General features: G+C 44.4%; 1 protein-coding gene across 1 annotated transcript in view; it reads left to right on the top strand.

The window, feature by feature from the left end:
• SESTD1 (SEC14 and spectrin domain containing 1) overlaps positions 1-21380 on the top strand; it is a 166682-nt gene that overhangs the window by 20812 nt on the left and 124490 nt on the right. Inside the window, exon 2 of the mRNA XM_069733220.1 lies at positions 4306-4386. Within this exon, the coding sequence (XP_069589321.1) occupies positions 4332-4386 (55 nt within the window). The 5' untranslated portion in view covers positions 4306-4331. The remainder of the gene's footprint in view (positions 1-4305; positions 4387-21380) is intronic.

The following is a 21380-nucleotide window of genomic DNA, read 5'->3' as shown; positions in this document are numbered from 1 at the left end:
TGCGGCCCTCGAGAAATGCAGTTTGACACCCCTGATCTACAGCATTCTGTAATGCTGTAGATAAGCCCCCCGATGTATCCTGAAAGATGAGAAAAAGAGGTTATATTATACTCACCCAGGGGCGGTCCCAGTCCGATGGGCGTCGCGGTCCGGGGCCTCCCATCTTCATCAGATGACAAGAAGAGGATGTCCTCATAAGAAGATGGGAGGCCCCGGACCGTGACGCCCATCGGATCGGACCGCTCGCCCAGGTGAGTATAATCTAACCTCTTTTTCTCATCTTTCAGGATACATCGGGGCTTATCTACAGAATGCTGTAGATAAGCCCCTGATGCCGGTGGGCTTAGCTCATCTTTGATTTTGGGGATGACAGGTTCCCTTTAATTCTGAATTTCACCCTTAAAGGGAGACGACAATATTTCCAATTTTTGGTAAACATGCTGTCTAAAAAATACTGCCATCACGCAGACAGCACTGGGACCAATGTTATTTAATCGGGTTGTTCAGATGAGCTTTTTTTTTTTTCAACCAGCCGGATATGCACTTTAAAAAAATCGCAGCATGCTCTAGTTTCTTCCATATGGCGGATCAGACTCGCCCATGGAAGTCTATGGGTGTCGAAAAATAAAAATCAACCATTTTTGCGGATACATCGTAATTCTTTAACATATGAAACTGTATTCGGTCTTGTAAATTTTAATAACTACTGTTGGTGTATAAAAACGGACGCCGTGACAAGTGAGAGGAAAATCGTTTCTTTTTTTTCGTGTGAACTTGGCCATGAACTGCAGGAAAATCCGCAGCAAATCTTTCTTTTATGAATAAATTCAAACAAAGCTGCTTCGAAAAAAAACCCAACATGCAGTCGGTGCATTTTTCAACTTGATTGATAATGGCCGCACAACTTTTTAGGTACTTATTATACTTTGGAAATTCTTTTTTTTTTGCCTTGGGAATCTCTGGACCAACAAAATACATTAAAATCAATATTAATAAAATATGATCATAATATTCCCCCTTCCCACCCTAGACGCACATCCTGAGCCTCTGCCTTGGCAGCTACCCCGGCCTTAATTCACTCCATATAAACCTTTTGGCTCCATTTCTTTAGACATTCTGCTCGCTATGGGGTCCCAATCTCCCGCGAATATCCCACAATTTTCCAAGAAAACTGCAGTTTAACCTGCAAAATACCGTGTGCAATAACTATTAATATTAAAGGCGGTATGGTTTAGTGCGTAAAACCTCACAATTGCGCAGTCCTTAATTTTTAATTCAAAAGGAACCGGGTACTAGATTTGTTCTGCCCAAACCACAGGCAGCATGATTCTGATCCACGCTGCCCATTACAGCTAGGTACCGTATGTCTTTTTCTATGAAACGCAGCAACGTTTTAAAAGCTGCTCGGAAACAACAGGATGCACAGATAGCGCCTTATCCGTGCATGTTCATGCATCACTATAGTGCAGCCTTCACCGCACAAGTGTATATTCAAATAAGAGTAGATGATCTGCAGTACCCAGGAATGGCCACTACACTGTGTAATGGAGCTGTGCTGTTTGCTCCTTATGCGGCTTACGTCCAGCCAGTGCTAGCGCTGCAGACAGCTGAGCGGTGGAGGTGCAGGGTGTTGGCACACGCTCATTAGATGCTTCAGTCCAAAACATAGGGTATGAGTTATTCTATTGCTGCTAATGTACATGTACATTTCCTGAAACAGGAAAATGTCTTTAAAAAAACAAAACAAAAATAGTTTAAAAAAAAATCCCAGTGGCTGCAAGATTTCATCTTTTTAAAGGGAATCTGTCAGCAGATTTTTGCTGTTATCTCAGAGCAGCATGATATAGGGACAGAGACCCTGATTGCAGCTATATGTCACTGACTCAGCTGCTGGGTACTGTTTTCTCATTGCTGTAGATGTAGCAGAATGCTGAGCCCTGTATAACACCGCCCACACCCCGTTTGCCAGCTTCCTGTGTGCATTATACATTGACAGCTGCTAATCAGTGGTGGGGTGTGCTTACACAGCAGGAGGACTAGGAGGCACAAGACAACTAGTCCTGGAAATGTAACAGTCCTATGATAAAGCAGATTTTATTGAAACAACAAGCAGACCAATAAGTGACACATTGCTGGAATCAGGCTCTCTGTCCCCTACAGAAGCTGCTCTCAGATTAAATGGCAAAAAAAAATGCTGACAGGTTCCTTTTCTTTCAATGTTGTTTTCATTGAAAAAAATTGCGTATTACAAACATTTTCACGAAATAACCATAACGGAATACAGTCAACTAAATGTAGTACAGGTTTAGTAAACATCTAATATCTGTCATATTTAAACTAGGTTACTGTACTTTAGACAGATTCCTTTTAATACAGATTATTTGACGAAGCATTGCCAAAAGTGTTTCTGAAACACTGAATGTAAAACCCCGATTTAAAAATTAGGACATTTTCTGATTCCTTTTAATGCAAAACGACATTTTAGAAAGTGTCATAGTTAGAAGCCGATTACATCCTGTATAATGTTACGATGACTTTTAGGGACGGTATATGTGATTAGGTCCCTTGGTCACTTTTTACGCAGGAGATTGGGACTTTATGACAAAAGTGTATTTATGGCCGCTCAGAAGATATACTAGGAAAGAATCCGCACAGAATTTTGCACCTGTTTAGATAACAACAAAAAAAAACGCAACCTAAGGACGAGGAGTGTACAATGGTTTTATACTGTTTGTCCTTGGCTTTTAGTTGATGGAATATGTGCTGTAAGTTTCTGCAGAGGCTCTTGGCCGCTTTCTTCACGTTCCAATTAAAGTAAATGCCGGCATGAATTTTGTAACAGTTGTAGAATTTTATTGGAAAGTAAAATCAGTTTAGTTTGCCATTAAAGATTTAAGAAATTCTCCGTATTGCAGAAACCTCCCGCTGACTCCTCTCTCCTCTGTCCTGTACTATAATGTCCGATTGAGACATAGAAAATGTGACATGCGTTCTTCCGGGGCCACACAGCGATGTGTCGTAGTTCTCAGACAAAGCTTCTGGCATCACCACTTGCCTAAGAAGTGCTGCCTTGTGGCCAAAGGCTTTTGTGCAATTTGTCTGCGTCTTACAGCTATTTTATAGCTCTGATTTTGCACTGGCCCTGGTTGGGTCGACGCTGGTCCTGGTTGGGTCGGCGCTGGCCCTGGTTGGGTTGGCGCTGGCCCTGGTTGGGTCGGCGCTGGCCCTGGTTGGGTCGGCGCTGGCCCTGGTTGGGTCGGCGCTGGCCCTGGTTGGGTCGGCGCTGGCCCTGGTTGGGTCGACGCTGGCCCTGGTTGGGTTCGACGCTGGCCCTGGTTGGGTTCGGCGCTGGCCCTGGTTGGGTCGGCGCTGGCCCTGGTTGGGTCGGCGCTGGCCCTGGTTGGGTCGGCGCTGGCCCTGGTTGGGTCGACGCTGGCCCTGGTTGGGTCGGCGCTGGCCCTGGTTGGGTTCGACGCTGGCCCTGGTTGGGTCGACGCTGGCCCTGGTTGGGTCGGCGCTGGCCCTGGTTGGGTCGACGCTGGCCCTGGTTGGGTTCGACGCTGGCCCTGGTTGGGTGGACGCTGGCCCTGGTTGGGTCGACGCTGGCCCTGGTTGGGTCGACGCTGGCCCTGGTTGGGTCGACGCTGGCCCTGGTTGGGTTCGACGCTGGCCCTGGTTGGGTCGACGCTGGCCCTGGTTGGGTCGACGCTGGCCCTGGTTGGGTCGACGCTGGCCTTGGTTGGGTACGACGCCGTCCTTGGTTGGGTCGACGCTAATCTGTCTTACACATGGGTGTGAATAAAGCCCACAGCTGAAGGAGAGAGATACTTTTATATGCAAGATAAGGTCTTAATTTACAGCACTATAGTGACATGATAATTAGAGGATTTAATTTTGGGGGTAAATTTATTATTGCGAAACATACCCTACCTTTTTTGTGTGATGTGAGTTGTTTTTTAAGCTTTTTTTTTTTGCAGCAGGTGCTGGATAGGGATTTTTTTTACCAACTTTGTGATCTTTGTCTCCCATAGAACTTTTTCCTCCCCCCTCTGTTGAAAAACTCATTCATTTGTATTGTTTGTTGGTTTGCTTTTGACTGTTGCTATGGGTAACTTATTTTTGTTGATAATTCTTCCACAATAGTTTTTAGGTGCATTGTATAAATAAAATGAAAGTTTCTCTTGCTTGATAAGAGCCACTTAGCCCCTGATACACCCCCAGAAATGTTTCATATACCCTTATGCATTATGATGCTGATTATTTTTAGTTTTCTCGATTTTATAAAGTTCTTTTTGCTTCTTTCAGAGACTTGTGATCCATAATTAGGAAACATGGACGCCACTGTGATCTTACCGATACTGAAGAAAAAACTCGCCTTCCTCTCAGGTATGTTCATTTTTGGCTGTATCTTGTGGATTTTCATGACTGGTAACAGAATATGAGCTGCCGTTGCATAAAAGGAGGATTTTCAGAAGCTCTTGGATTTGTTGCATTTTTTTTTTTTTTTTACTACATCTGTTAGTGGTTTTGGCAGAGGGATAGCTGAACTTGATTATACGGATTGTTCCAGGGCAGGTGTTAAATATACAAAGCAGCCATGATTTACACCCGGCTTGTCTTTGTTTGGAGGCAGTCTCCAGACTCCTGTCTATCAGAGTTTTCTTCTGAAAACCTTACAGACAAACCTTCTTCAGGCCGACTACATGTCACACAACATTCTGCACCCCGGACATCATCATATGCTTATAAAAGTATGTAGTATTCATATGCAGTTTTACTAGATTCTAACATAATGGCCAATAAAAAAAATAATTACCGGTATATGCAGGTCGGTATACCTGTGTAGGTAAAAGACACAATGCGCAATTTTTCAGAATCAAAATAATTTTTAACACAGTTGGACTTCTCGCAATTAGAATAAAAAACCTTCATAAAGACTGTCCAAACCCAGACGCAAATACACTAGCATTATACGAGGATTTCATCCATTATAAATTCATGCTAAGAACATACAACTCTGCCCTTCACCTCTCCAAACAAACCTATTTCAACACCCTCATCACCTCACTGTCAAATAAACCTAAACGTCTCTTTGACACTTTCCAGTCCCTACTCAACCCAAGAGAGCAGGCCCCAACCACGGATCTCCGCGCTGACGATCTGGCCAATTACTTCAAAGAAAAAATTGACCACATTCGACAGGAAATCATCTCCCAATCTCTTCATACCATGCACTGTCCTCCCTCCCCCACTGCATCTAGTTCACTCTCTGACTTTGAACCAGTTACAGAAGAAGAAGTAATCAGGCTCCTTGCATCTTCTCGCCCAACCACTTGCACCAGTGACCCCATTCCGTCACATCTCCTCCAGTCCCTTTCCCTGGCTGTCACCTCTCACCTAACAAAAATATTCAACCTTTCTCTCACTTCCGGTATTTTTCCCTCCTCATTTAAGCATGCCATCATACATCCATTACTTAAAAAACCATCCCTCGACCATAACTTTGCCGCTAACTATAGACCTGTCTCTAATCTTACCTTCATCTCTAAACTCCTCGAACACCTGGTCCACTCCCGTCTTACCCGCTATCTCTCAGATAACTCTCTTCTAGACCCTCTTCAATCTGGTTTCCGCACTTTACACTCTACTGAAACTGCCCTCACTAAAGTCTCTAATGACCTACTAACAGCTAAATCTAATGGTCACTACTCCATGCTTATTCTCTTGGATCTCTCTGCAGCATTCGACACTGTGGATCATCAGCTCCTCCTCACTATGCTCCGCTCCATCGGCCTCAAGGACACCGTTCTCTCCTGGTTCTCCTCTTATCTCTCTGACTGATCCTTCACTGTATGTTTTGCTGGTTCCTCCTCCTCTCACCTTCCCCTTACTTTTGGGGTTCATCAAGGATCAGTCCTAGGCCCCCTCCTCTTCTCTTTGTATACTGCCCCTATTGGACAATCAATCAGTAGATTTGGTTTTCAGTACCATCTCTATGCTGACGACACCCAATTATACACCCCTTCTCCTGTTATCACGCCGACCTTTTTAGAAAACACGAGTGATTGTCTTACCGCTGTCTCTAACATCATGTCCTCCCTCTATCTGAAACTGAACCTGTCAAAAACTGAACTCCTCGTGTTTTCTCCCTCCATTAACCTACCTTTGCCTGACATTGCCATCTCCGTGTGCGGTTCCACCATTACTCCAAAGCAACATGCCTTCTGCCTTTGGGTCATCCTTGATTCCGAGCTTTCATTCACCCCCCACATCCGATCACTGGCTCGATCTTCTTATCTGCACCTCAAAAACATTTCTAGAATTCGCCCTTTTCTTACTTTCGACTCTGCAAAAACTCTTACTGTTTCACTCATTCATTCTCGTCTGGACTATTGTAACTCTCTACTAATCGGCCTCCCTCTTACCAAACTCTCCCTGCTCCAATCTGTTCTGAGTGCTGCAGCCAGGATCATATTCCTCACCAACCGTTACACCGATGCCTCTACCTTGTGCCAGTCATTACACTGGTTACCCATCCACTCCAGGATCCAGTACAAAACTACTACCCTCATCCACAAAGCACTCCATGGCTCAGCACCACCCTACATCTCCTCTCTGGTCTCAGTCTACCACCCTACCCGTGCCCTCCGCTCCGCTAATGACCTCAGGTTAGCATCCTCAATAATCAGAACCTCCCACTCCCATCTCCAAGACTTTACACGTGCTGCGCCGATTTTTTGGAATGCACTACCTAGGTTAATACGATTAATCCCCAATCCACACAGTTTTAAGCGTGCCCTAAAAACTCATTTGTTCAGATTGGCCTACCGCCTCAACACATTAACCTAACGATCCCTGTGTGGCCCATCATAAAAAAAACAAACAAACAAAAAAAAAAAGTTCCTCGTATCATGTTCTCATACACTTCATGTAGTTAAGGCTATATTCACACTTAGCGGTTTTTACCGCGGAACCGCCGCGATTTTGATGCTGCGGGTCCGCAGCAGTTTCCATAGCGTTTACAGTAACATGTAAACCCTATGGAAACCGCAAACCGCTGTGCACATGCTGCGGGAAAAACCGCGCGGGAACGCAGCGGTTTACAACCCGCAGCATGTCACTTCTTTGTGCAGAATCGCTGCGATTCTGCACCCATAGGAATACATTGAACCGCTTACTTCCCGCATGGGGCTGTGCCCACGTTGCGGGAAGTAAGCGGATAATGTGCGGGTGGTACCCGGGGTGGAGGAGAGGAGACTCTCCTCCAGGCCCTGGGAACCATATTTGGGGTTAAAAAATAAAAAATCTGGTTATACTCACCCTCTGATGTCCGGAGCTCCTGGGCGCTGCACGCGGCTGTCCGGTCAGAGTTGCTGTGCGACCAGGACCTGCGGTGACGTCGCGGTCACATGACCGTGACGTCACGAAGGGTCCTTCTCGCACAGCATCTCTGGAACCGGACCGCCGGGTGCAGCGCCGAGGGATCGGGACGTCAGAGGGTGAGTATAACCAATTTTTATTATTTTTAACATTACTATTGATGCTGCATATTGCTGCATATGCAGCATCAATAGTATAGGCGGAAACCCGCAGCGGAAAACGCGGAACAAACCGCGATAAATCTGCAGGGAGAACCGCAGTTGTTTTGCCCTGCAGATTTATCAAATCCGCTGCGGGAAAACCCGCAGAGGGACGCCGCAAGGTGTGAACATAGCCTAATAGCCCTCTGTGTCTGTGCTGCTGCATACTTAGGCAGTTAACTGGTTCATGCAGCTTTACATGAACACCTGAGCGTTACACTATGGCTGGTCCGAACAATGAAAGCAATTGTTACCATCCACCTCTCGTGCCTCCCCTTTTCCTCATAGATTGTAAGCTTGCGAACAGGGACCTCATTCCTCTTGGTATCTGTTTTGAACTGTGATTTCTGTTATGCTGTAATGTCTATTGTCTGTATAAGTCCCCTCTATAATTTGTAAAGCGCTGCGGAATATGTTGCCGCTATATAAATAAAATTATTATTATTATTATTATTATTATACGTGTTTTTTTTTTTTTTTTAATGTATTGATCTAGTTCATTATATGTCAGTAGAGAAGAGCGAATTTACTGAAATTGGATTTCGGTCAGATTCGATTAGGCCTGATAAATTGGATCCGAACTTAAAGGGGTTTTCCCAAGAACAAAATACATTTTAGTTAATAGCTCTTGGATAATAATTTCCACGATTGGATGTGTTTAAAGGGAACCTGTCACCCCCCAACAGGCGTTTGTAACTGTAAGAGCCACCTTGTGCAGCACTAATGCTGCATTCTGACAGGGTGGCTCTTTTAGTTATGATGCCTGCACATGCTGAAATAAACGTTTATAAAATGTGCCCCCTCATACCTTGAAATCGCCAGGGGGGCGGGTCTTTCCTTCCTAATCAGACACAGCACAGCCGTCACTCCGGGTCTGTGCGCGCCAGGCGCCGCCTCCTCTTACAGCATTATCGGCACCTGCGCATTAAGTTTTTTTTTTTTCGGGCGTGCGCAGTTGCGCTGCCCTTTGTGCTTACAGCGCAGGGGCCGGGGACGATAATGCAGCAAGAGGAAGCGGCGCCCGGCGTGCACAGGCCCGGAGTGACGGCTGTGCTGCGTCTGATTAGGAAGGAAAGTCCCGTCTCCTGGCGATTTCAGGGTATGAGGGGGCACATTTTATAAACGTTTATTTCAGCGTGTGCAGGCATCATAACTAAAAGAGCCACCTTGTCAGAATGCTGCATTAGTGCTGCACAAGGTGGCTCTTTTAGTTACAAACACCTGAGAGGGTGACAGGTTCCCTTTAAATAAATTGTTCCTATGCTGAGATAATCTAATACATATGTCCCTGCTGTGTACTGTGTAAAGACTGTGTCTGACAATGTAGAACTGCTCCAGTTCAAGAGCAGCACATACCACAGCTCCTGGACTGGGGAGAAAGCAAAACAATTTGCAGATATTACAGCACTGGATGGCAAATAATCTTTTCTTTGAGGGGAAACATTTTTTTAAAAACATGCAGGGAAATGTATTATCACACAAAAAGAATCAGCTGTGATGCCATGCTGTGCTATCTGTATACTCTCCCTTCCTTCCTCCCCTGCCCATGAGCTGTGGTATGATCAGACCATGTTCCTGCAGGGTTAGACACAGCCATTACACAGTACACAGCAGGGGTACATTTACAAGATTATCTCAGCACAGGAACATTTTTTTTTTAAACGCGTTGGATTGTGGAAATTATTATTATTCCAAGATCTATTGATTAAAATAATCTTTAAAATTAACTTTATTCTTGGGAAAACCCCTTTAAACTGTTTGGATTTGCCTTGAGGGGAGGAAAGGGATTAAAAAAAGAGGCTACAAACCGCAAAAGACAGTGTAAAAAAGAGGCTACAAACAGCAATAGACTGTGCAAAAAAAGAGGCTACAGAAGACAGACAGTGCAAACGTTTTAAGGCAATCCAATAGCAAAAATGATTTTTAGACCAAAAAACATATGTAATGAAGTAAAATAATGCCATAAAAAGGTGTCCATATCCTTTAAAAAGGCTGTTGGGTTTAGGAAACTTATTTTCCCTATAGAATATTAGGGACCTTGGCATTAATACAGGGACTCATGTGTCCATGATAATCCTTTATTAGCCAGAGTGAGGAGCAGATACAAAGAGGGTCTTCGCGCTCCGGAGGACCCCCCTACAGCCATAGATTACATGGACAGCACACTGATGTTGATGGCAGCTGTGTAACGCTTCATTTCCCTCGCAGGATATTACCAATCTAAGTAAAAATAAGCCTTCATTACAGCCTCCATAGCGAGAGACGTAGAGCTCAGCCATGACAACATCACGGCCTAACCTTTTACTAGTACTGAAAGAAAACCAATGATTTACAGCTTTGTTCTTGGCAAGGAGGACTGAAGTCAGCAGCACAAGGCTCATTCCCAAACAAGCCGCCACTTCCCTAAAACTCAAAGGTCCGGTTTGATATTGTATTTTTGTTGTAATCTATATTAGAGCGAATTCAGACATCACTGTACTGACGCCAACTTCACAGCTCCATAGGCACATATGAGGCGAGACCCAAATCCGGCCTGTATATCATGGTCTGTACACACTCCGCATTACACAGATGTCGGAATTTGTCCCAATACATGGAGGATACGATGGAAACGTGGACCTAAGAAGTACAAAAACCTAGTAATGATATAAAGGTATAATAAATAACAGATATAAATATAAGGGCAAGGCCAAAACCGAAGTAAAATTTATAGATGCCCATAGCAACCAATCACAGCACTGCTTACATTGTACCAGATCAGTTTATGAAACCAAACCTGAGCTCTGATTGGTTGCTATGGACAACAAAGTTTTTTTTGTTTACAACAGCGATGCCTGTCAAAATGGCGTCTGATGAAACAAGGCCCAATTCCTGCTCTGTATTCAGTATGACCCCCACAAAAAAACCCTCAGATTGCCACCACATGAAGGTGGAGACATACGGGTGCACAGTGTGGCTCTGTAGACCTCTACGTCACCATACAATATATAATATGGCTGTGCGCGTATACGCCTCAAGGCTGATCGGAATCAATTCACTAATCACTACCAAAAAAAAACAAGTCTTTTATAAATTTTCTATCGTCCGCCATTCTGCTGGACCCTATTGAGGACCAAGAGAGGGTTAAAGTATGAAAAGGGGAAAAAAACAACAACTTTATACTCTCCATTCCTCGCCTTTTTCTGCTGCGGCTCGTGGCCTCCGCGCTGTTTTTTTTTCTTCCTTTCTTTTCTGAGGCCTGTGATTTGTCTCACACCGTCACGTTGGATGGGAACAACACACACTATGAAGTGTGCCACCACTCTGCATGACCTATGAGCCCAATCACAGGCCTCAAAATAAAGCAATGGAAGAAAGGAAGGCTGGCGCAAAAAAACTGGCGAAGAAGACTGAACAGGTGAGAAAAAGGGGAGTATAACTTTTGTTTGCACTGTCTATTGCTGGCTGCAGAATGAATTAAAGGCGTTGTCTAGGTTTGAGATGAAAGTTATAGAGTGACTGCTGACTTCTGAATCTTCACAGTGTGCACACTGTCATGATTCTCCGGTGCTAATGTTGAGAGCGGTTGGTCATGTGACCACAGTCTGCAGTTATGCGATTTGCACACTTTTCTGCCAGATTCTGACTAGACTTGCACAGCCTTGCTCTAGAAATACTCGTTAATTGAGCGAGGCCGATCACGTCTGGTCATCACTTGTGGTCTTGTGACTGTCTACTCTCGCCGCTGGCATCAGAGAATCCTGATAGGGTGCGGTCCACACACTGTGAGCATTCAGAGGTCTGCAGTCACATAAACCCTGAACTGAATCCTACAGGAAGCTCATTGTACCTGGAGAGTTTACAACTTCTTCTGAGCGCTTCTCAGCTGATTTAACGCGACTGAAAGTTGTGTTGAACTTTGCGGTTATATGTCAGATGATAGGAGCTCAGAAGAAGAATGCTGAACACTTCATAGTGAATGAACTCCATGGCAGATTCTCTGTTAACTCATTCTGCTTCCAGAAATGGTCAGTCCACATCTGTAAGATGGTTCTCTACACATGATTTGTGATTTGTGCAGACGTCACTGAACAGGGAGGGGGAGAAGGTGAGCTGTGACCATCGCCTATTGTGAATAGTGGATCCTGGAAGGGGAGGAACTGAGCTGTGACCACCTATTGTGAATGGTGGATCCTGGGAGGGGAGGAGCTGAGCTGTGGCCATCACCTCTTATGAAAGGTGAATCCCGGGAGGGGGAGAAGGTGAGCTGTGACCATCGCCTATTGTGAATAGTGGATCCTGGAAGGGGAGGAACTGAGCTGTGACCACCTATTGTGAATGGTGGATCCTGGGAGGGGAGGAGCTGAGCTGTGGCCATCACCTCTTATGAAAGGTGAATCCCGGGAGGGGGAGAAGGTGAGCTGTGACCATCACCTGTTGTGAATGGTGGATCCTGGGAGGGGAGAAGCTGAGCTGTGACCATCGCCTATTGTGAATGGTGGATCCTGGAAGGGGGAGAAGGTGAGCTGTGACCATCACCTATTGTGAATGGTGGATCCTGGGAGGGGAGGAGCTGAGCTGTGGCCATCACCTCTTATGAAAGGTGAATCATGGGAGGGGGAGAAGGTGAGCTGTGACCATCACCTATTGTGAATGGTGGATCCTGGGAGGAGGAGGAAGTGAGCTGTGACTATCGCCTATTGTGAATGGTGGATCCTGGGAGGGGAAGGGGGGAGCTGTGACCCTCACCTATTGTGGATGGTGGATCCTGGGAGGAGGTGAGCTGTGACCATCTCTTATTGTGAATGGTGGATCCTGGGAGGAGGTGAGCTTTGACCATCACCTATTGTGAATGGTGGATCCTTGGAGGGGGGAGGAGGTAAGCGGTGACCATCACCTATTGTGAATGGTGGATCCTGGGAGGGGAGGAGGTGAGTGAGCTGTGACCATCACCTATTGTGCATGGTGGATCCTTGGAGGGGAGGAGGTGAGTGGTGACCATCACCTATTGTGAATGGTGGATCCTGGGAGGATGAGGAGGTGAGCTGTGACCATCGCCTACTGTGAATGGTGGATTCTGGGATATATATATAAATATACATATATATATATATATATATATATATATATATATATATATATATATATATATATATATATATATATATATATATATATATATATATATAGTGAAAAAATTGGAACAGCATCAAATTACTACCTTACAAGGCATGCAGAGCTCTTCCGACCAGCAATCCAATGGTCAAAAAGTAATAAACTCAAAAAAAGGAAAAGCAGCACAAAATAATTGAAAAACAGTGGACTTTAATGCCTGAACGGCGTGGCAACGTTTCGGATGTGTTATTGACAAAGGATAACACATCCGAAACGTTGCCACGCCGTTCAGGCATTAAAGTCCACTTTTTTTCAATTATTTTGTGCTGCTTTTCCTTTTTTTGAGTTTATATATATATATATATATACAGGGTGGAGCGCGGTAATTTGCTGATTTGGGAATGAAATAAAAAAATTATGATCATTAGAAAAATTTATTTTATATTTTAATTATACTGAACAGTAATGGAATTTTTAAATTACATGGTTTTAAATAGTGTATCTGGCAAATGTCGACCTTCGCTATCCACACACTGCTGCATACGTTTTCTGAAGTTTTCATGAACTCTAACAAGCATGTCCACTGGTATTCTGCCAATTTCAGCTTCAATATTGTTCCTTAGGTCTTCCAAGGTGTTGGGACGGTTGATATACACCTTAGACTTCAGGTAACCCCAAAGGAAAAAATCGCATGGGGCTAAATCTGGTGAGCGTGCTGGCCAGTTCACATCTCCCCTCAAAGAGATAAGCCGTCCAGGAAACATTTGCCTCAAACAATTCATGGTAACCCTCGCTGTGTGTGCAGTGGCACCATCCTGTTGGAACCATGTATCCTCTAGTTCCATTGCCTCAAGAGCCGGCTGAAAATAATCCTGTATCATAGACATGTTGGACCACGCACATTTTATACGGGTGAAAATTCAGTTCATCATGAAGAATCCGGTGGAGAGAACGTCTTGAAATGCCAAGAGCAAATGATTGCTTCCGAGCAGAGCGTTTCGGAGATTGCAGTACTGCTGCTCTAACTCTCTCGATGTTTTGTGGTGTTGTAATCCTTCTCTCAGGTCCCCTTCGTACACATGACACATTCCCTGCTGTTCTGAATGCATTCACCCAATTTACAATTGATTGCCGTCCAGGAACACGTCCGCGTGGAGGAACAGCGAATTGTAAACGAAAAGCACGCTGCACTGCAACGATCGAGTGGGCATTTGAAAAATACGCTTCAACACAAAATGACCTCTCCTCACGTGTCCACTGCATGATGGCAACTGAAAGGCAGAGGAATACAAATCTCCCATCAGCCACTGTAAGCCACACCCACTCTCCCCTCTCTTCGACCGACAGTGCCGCCACAGCATGCAGTGCAAAAAAGCAAATTACCGCGCTCCACCCTGTATATTATATGCACACCGTATTTTCTGGTGTATAAGGCTACTTTCACACTAGCGTCGGAATCTCCCCGTCGCAATGCGTCGGGCAGAGATTCCGACGCTAGCGTTTGACGCAGTGCACAACGGGTGCAGCGGATGCATTTCTCCGGCGCATCCGCTGCCCCATTGTGAGGTGCGGGGAGGTGGGGGCGGAGTTGCGGCCGCACATGCACGGTCGGAAAAAGCGGTCCGTCAGGAGCAAAAAACGTTACATGTAACGTTTTTTGCTCCCGGCAGTCCGCCACAACACGGCGCAACCGTCGCACGACGGTTGCGACGTGTAGCAAAGTGTCGCAATGCGTCGTTAATGTTAATCTATGGGGCAAAAACGCATCCTGCAAACAACTTTGCAGGATGCATTTTTTGCCATGAATGACGCATTGCGACGTCTGGCAAAAAACGCCAGTGTGAAAGTAGCCTAAGACGACTGGGCTTATAAGACGACCCCCAACTTTTCCACATAAAATATGGAATTTGGGATATACCCACCGTATAAGACGGGGATCATCTTATACGGCCAGTCATCTTATACGGCGTGTGGTTCCCAGGGTCTGGAGGAGAGGAGACTCTCCTTCAGGCCCTGGGATCCATATTCATGTAAAAAATAAAGAATAAACCGCTCAAGTGACCGTGACGTCATCGAAGGTCCTTCACTCACTGCATTCTTAGGAACGGAGGCAGACACTTGCAGCACTGAGAGCCAGGGTTCTTCGGAGGGGTGAGTATATCCATATTTTTTATTTTTATTCTTTATTTTTTACATGAATATGGATCCCAGGGCCTGAAGGAGAGTCTCCTCTCCTTCAGACCCTGGGAACCATCCAGGATCGCTCCGTGCACCCGGCGTATAAGACGACCCCCGACTTATGGGACAATTTTTAGGGGTTAAAAAGTCGTCTTATACGCTGGAAAATACGGTGTGTATATGTGTGTGTGTGTATAGAGAGAGAGAGAGAAACCAACCAGCACTCCTAATGTGAACACGTGCAAACTGCATCATATAGATAAAGAAGAACACAGCAGCACATGTACATGAATCTAGGCCATGTGAAAACACAGACAAATATTCAATATGAATTATACTTCTCAAAAATATTTTTCATAAAAAATTTTTCAAAAACATTTTTTTCATAAAACTTAGTTATAGATAAAATGAAGATTCTTAGCGCATAAATTGGTCAATTCATGTGTGCCCATCAACCACGGCAAGGTGATCTCCCTCTGATGGGTCTTACACTACCATACATGCCACTTTTGGGCCACTAGCCTACAACTCTGGACAAAACATGTCACTTCGGGCTAAACCTACAATTTATGGGCAGGTAGAGTAGATTACCACCACCTGCAAGGTCAATGGGAGGAGTGCACGATCAGTGGGGATGCAGCCGCATCCATACATCAAATAGAGAAAAAAAACAACCAGCACTCCTAATGTGAACACGTGCAAGCTGCATCATATAGATAAAGAAGAACACAGCAGCACATGTACATGAATCTAGGCCATGTGAAAACACAGACAAATATTCAATATGAATTATACTTCTCAAAAATATTTTTCATAAAAAATTTTTCAAAAACATTTTTTTCATAAAACTTAGTTATAGATAAAATGAAGATTCTTAGCGCATAAATTGGTCAATTCATGTGTGCCCATCAACCACGGCAAGGTGATCTCCCTCTGATGGGTCTTACACTACCATACATGCCACTTTTGGGCCACTAGCTTACAACTCTGGACAAAACATGTCACTTCGGGCTAAACCTACAATTTATGGGCAGGTAGAGTAGATTACCACCACCTGCAAGGTCAATGGGAGGAGTGCACGATCAGTGGGGATGCAGCCGCATCCATACATCAAATAGAGAAAAAAAACAACCAGCACTCCTAATGTGAACACGTGCAAGCTGCATCATATAGATAAAGAAGAACACAGCAGCACATGTACATGAATGTACATGTGAAGTGACATGTTTTGTCCAGAGTTGTAGGCTTGTGGCCCAAAAGTGGCATGTATGGTAGTGTAGGACCCATCAGAGGGAGATCACCTTGCCGTGGTTGATGGGCACACATGAATTGGCTAATTTATGCGCTAAGAATCTTCATTTTATCTATAACTAAGTTTTATGAAAAAAAAAATTTTTGAAATTTTTTTTATGAAAAATATTTTTGAGAAGTATAATTCATATTGAATATTTGTCTGTGTTTTCACATGGCCTAGATTCATGTACATGTGCTGCTGTGTTCTTCTCTATCTATCTATCTATCTATCTATCTATCTATCTATCTATCTATCTATCTATCTGTACACACATACACACACACACACACACACACACACACACACACACACACACACATACATACTAGATGGTGGCCCGATTCTAACACATCAGGTATTCTAGAATATGTATGTATATAGCAGCCGCATAGTATATAGCAGAGGCCACGTAGTATATAGCAAATACTACGTGGCCTGTGCTATATACTATGTGGCTGCTACATACATACCTACATATTGTAGAATACCCGATGCGTTAATAGAGGCCACGCAGTATATAACAGTGGCCACGCAGTATATAACAGCCCACGTACTATATAACACAACCCACGCAGTATATAGCAGCCACGCAGTATATAACACAGGCGACGCAGTATATAACACAGCCCACATAACATAGAACACAGGGCACGTAGTATATAGCACTGCCCACGGAGTATATAACACTGCCCATGGGTAGTATATAGCACAGTCCACGCAGTATATCACACAGCCCACGGAGTATATAACACAGCCTACGTACTATATAACATAGCCCACGCAGTATATAGCAGCCACGCAGTATATAACACAGGTGATGCAGCATATTGCACAGGGCACGTAGTATATAGCACAGCCCACGGAGTATATCACGCTGCCCATGTAGTATATAGCAGCCACGCGGTATATAACACAGCCCACGCAGTATTTAGCAGTGTGGGCACCATATCCCTGTTAAAAAAAAATAATAATTAAAATAAAAAATAGTTTCATACTCACCCCCTGGGATCCAGCGAAACTCTGGCGATGCGTGCGCGGCTGCCACCATCTTCCGTTCCCAGGATGCATTGCGAAATTACCCAGATGACTTAGCGGTCTCGCGAGACAGCCAAGTCTTCTGGGTAATTTCGCAATGCATCTCTGGGAACGGAAGATGGCGGCCGGCGCGAGCGCATCGTCCGACGACGGAAGGTGAGAATAGCAGGTTTTTTTAATTATTTTTAACATTACATCTTTTTACTATTGATGCTGCATAGGCAGCATCAATAGTAAAAAAGTTGGGGACACACAGGGTTAATAGCAGCGGTAACGGAGTGCGGTACCCACGGCCCGTTACTGCTTGCGTTAACCCTGTGTGAGCGGTGACTGGAGCGGATTACGGAGCGGGCGCCGGGCACTGACTGCAGGGGAGTAGGGGAGGGACTAATCGGACTGTGCCTGTCGCTGATTGGTCGCGGCAGCCATGGCAGGCAGCTGGCGAGACCAATCAGCGACGCGGGATTTCCGTTACGAAAGTTACCGACAGAAAGACGGAAGTACCCCTTAGACAATTATATATATAGATATATATACAGTACAGACCAAAAGTTTGGACACACCTTCTCATTTAAAGATTTTTCTGTATTTTCATGACTATGAAAATTGTAAATTCACACTGAAGGCATCAAAACTATGAATTAGGTTTTTGAGGGTCCCGGTCAAGAGTGTCACAGCCCACGTAGTTTATAGCACAGCCACGTACGTAGTATATAGCACAGCCACGTACGTAGTATATAGCACAGCCACGTACGTAGTATATAGCACAGCCACGTACGTAGTATATAGCACAGCCACGTACGTAGTATATAGCACAGCCACGTACGTAGTATATAGCACAGCCACGTACGTAGTATATAGCACAGCCACGTACGTAGTATATAGCACAGCCACGTACGTAGTATATAGCACAGCCACGTACGTAGTATATAGCACAGCCACGTACGTAGTATATAGCACAGCCACGTACGTAGTATATAACACAGCCACGTACGTAGTATATAGCACAGCCACGTACGTAGTATATAGCACAGCCACGTACGTAGTATATAGCACAGCCACGTACGTAGTATATAGCACAGCCACGTACGTAGTATATAGCACAGCCACGTACGTAGTATATAGCACAGCCACGTACGTAGTATATAGCACAGCCACGTAGTATATAGCACAGCCACGTAGTATATAGCACAGCCACGTAGTATATAGCACAGCCACGTAGCATATAGCACAGCCACATTGTTGTATATCACAGCCCACGCAGTGTATAACACAGCACATGCAGTATATAGCACAGCCCACGTAGTATATAGCACAGCCCACGTAGTATATAGCACAGCCCATGTAGTACAGGTCCTTCTCAAAAAATTAGCATATAGTGTTAAATTTCATTATTTACCATAATGTAATGATTACAATTAAACTTTCATATATTATAGATTCATTATCCACCAACTGAAATTTGTCAGGTCCTTTATTGTTTTAATACTGATGATTTTGGCATACAACTCCTGATAACCCAAAAAACCTGTCTCAATAAATTAGCATATTTCACCCATCCAATCAAATAAAAGTGTTTTTTAATAACAAACAAAAAAACCAACAAATAATAATGTTCAGTTATGCACTCAATACTTGGTCGAGAATCCTTTGGCAGAAATGACTGCTTCAATGCGGCGTGGCATGGAGGCAATCAGCCTGTGACACTGCTGAGATGTTATGGAGGCCCAGGATGCTTCAATAGCGGCCTTAAGCTCATCCAGAGTGTTGGGTCTTGCGTCTCTCAACTTTCTCTTCACAATATCCCACAGATTCTCTATGGGGTTCAGGTCAGGAGAGTTGGCAGGCCAATTGAGCACAGTAATACCATGGTCAGTAAACCATTTACCAGTGGTTTTGGCACTGTGAGCAGGTGCCAGGTCGTGCTGAAAAATGAAATCTTCATCTCCATAAAGTATTTCAGCCGATGGAAGCATGAAGTGCTCCAAAATCTCCTGATAGCTAGCTGCATTGACCCTGCCCTTGATGAAACACAGTGGACCAACACCAGCAGCTGACATGGCACCCCACACCATCACTGACTGTGGGTACTTGACACTGGACTTCAGGCATTTTGGCATTTCCTTCTCCCCAGTCTTCCTCCAGACTCTGGCACCTTGATTTCCGAATGACATGCAAAATTTGCTTTCATCAGAAAAAAGTACTTGGGACCACTTAGCAACAGTCCAGTGCTGCTTCTCTGTAGCTCAAAAGTGGCTTTACCTGGGGAATGCGGCACCTGTAGCCCATTTCCTGCACACGCCTGTGCACGGTGGCTCTGGATGTTTCCACACCAGACTCAGTCCACTGCTTCCTCAGGTTCCCCAAGGTCTGGAATCGGTCCTTCTCCACAATCTTCCTCAGGGTCCGGTCTCCTCTTCTCGTTGTACAGCGTTTTCTGCCACATTGTTTCCTTCCAACAGACTTACCATTGAGGTGCCTTGATACAGCACTCTGGGAACAGCCTATTTGTTGATAAATTTCTTTCTGGGTCTTACCCTCTTGCTTGAGGGTGTCAATGATGGCCTTCTTGACATCTGTCAGGTCGCTAGTCTTACCCATGATGGGGGTTTTGAGTAATGAACCAGGCAGGGAGTTTATAAAAGCCTCAGGTATCTTTTGCATGTGTTTAGAGTTAATTAGTTGATTCAGAAGATTAGGGTAATAGGTCATTTAGAGAACCTTTTCTTGATATGCTAATTTATTGAGACAGGTTTTTTGGGTTATCAGGAGTTGTATGCCAAAATCATCAGTATTAAAACAATAAAAGACCTGACAAATTTCAGTTGGTGGATAATGAATCTATAATATATGAAAGTTTAATTGTAATCATTACATTATGGTAAATAATGAAACTTAACACTATATGCTAATTTTTTGAGAAGGACCTGTATATAGCCCAGCCCATGTAGCATATAGCACAGCCCACGTAGCATATAGCACAGGCCACGTAGCATATAGCACAGGCCACGTAGCATATAGCACAGGCCACGTAGCATATAGCACAGGCCACGTAGCATATAGCACAGGCCACGTAGCATATAACACAGGCCACGTAGTATATAGCACAGGCCACGTAGTATATAGCACAGCCATGTAGTATATTGCACAGTCGCGCAGTATATAGCACAGCCCACGTAGTGTAGAGCACAGCGACGTAGTATATAACACAAACCACATAGTATATAGCAATGTGGGCACCATATCCTTGTTAAAAAAAACTATTAAAATAAAAAATAGTTATATACTCACCTTCTGGCGGCCCCCGGATCCAGCCCAGGCCTTTAGCGATGCTCCTCACGACGCTCTGCTCCCAGTAATGCCTTGCGGCAATAACCTGTGATCATGTAGCGGTCTCGTGAGGCCACCACGTAATCTGGGGTCATTGCCGCAATGTATTCTTGGGACTGGAGCGTTGCGAGGAGCGGGAAAGGCTGCCGCGGATGCCGGAAGGTGAGAATATGATTTTTTTTTTTAATTATTATTTTTAAGATTATATGTTCTTACTATTGATGCTGCATAGCCAGCATCAATAGTAAAAATTGAAGCCGTGTTTAAACCCCGCCCAATATCGCTGATTGCTCTAGGCCGGCCGCGTCCAATCAACGACCCTGGATTTCCGTTACAGACAAACAGACGGAAGTGGGCCTTAGGCAATTATATATATATATACATATCTTTCCTGTCATTGGAAACCTGGTGATAATTATATGACTCCTGAAAAGTGATCTGTGATTCCCACCCCCTGAAATGTTTTACACACAATTTTACATTATTCATTTCCTGATGAAACATTCCCTGTGAAAGTTGTGCTGAGTAACTGTATAATACAGCGTTCTAGTTCTGTATGCTAGGAATATCCTTGCTATAGTGTTTCTTTAAACTTTATTTCAGAGGGTCCATGTGCAGATGTGTCAGTGACCTGAAAAAAAAAATGGACCGGTTGCGAGCAATCATTATTTTGTGACTGTAAAGCCTCCGGCATCAGTTTACTCTGATGATGTAGACCGAGACTTGAGGCCCACATGCAGGGCTGCTATTCACTGACCCTGAGTCATGTGCAAAAAAAAATGAAGCTGATTACATTGAAGCATCTGTTTGTGGATTTACAACAGCAAATTAGTGTAGTAAAATTAATTTTAATCCTGCATCTAAGGATC

The sequence above is a fragment of the Ranitomeya imitator genome, chromosome 7 (assembly GCF_032444005.1).
Source record: "Ranitomeya imitator isolate aRanImi1 chromosome 7, aRanImi1.pri, whole genome shotgun sequence".
NCBI classification, from domain to species: domain Eukaryota; kingdom Metazoa; phylum Chordata; class Amphibia; order Anura; family Dendrobatidae; genus Ranitomeya; species Ranitomeya imitator.
Note: the sequence above shows the minus strand (reverse complement) of the source record. Positions and strands in the feature narration are given on the sequence as shown.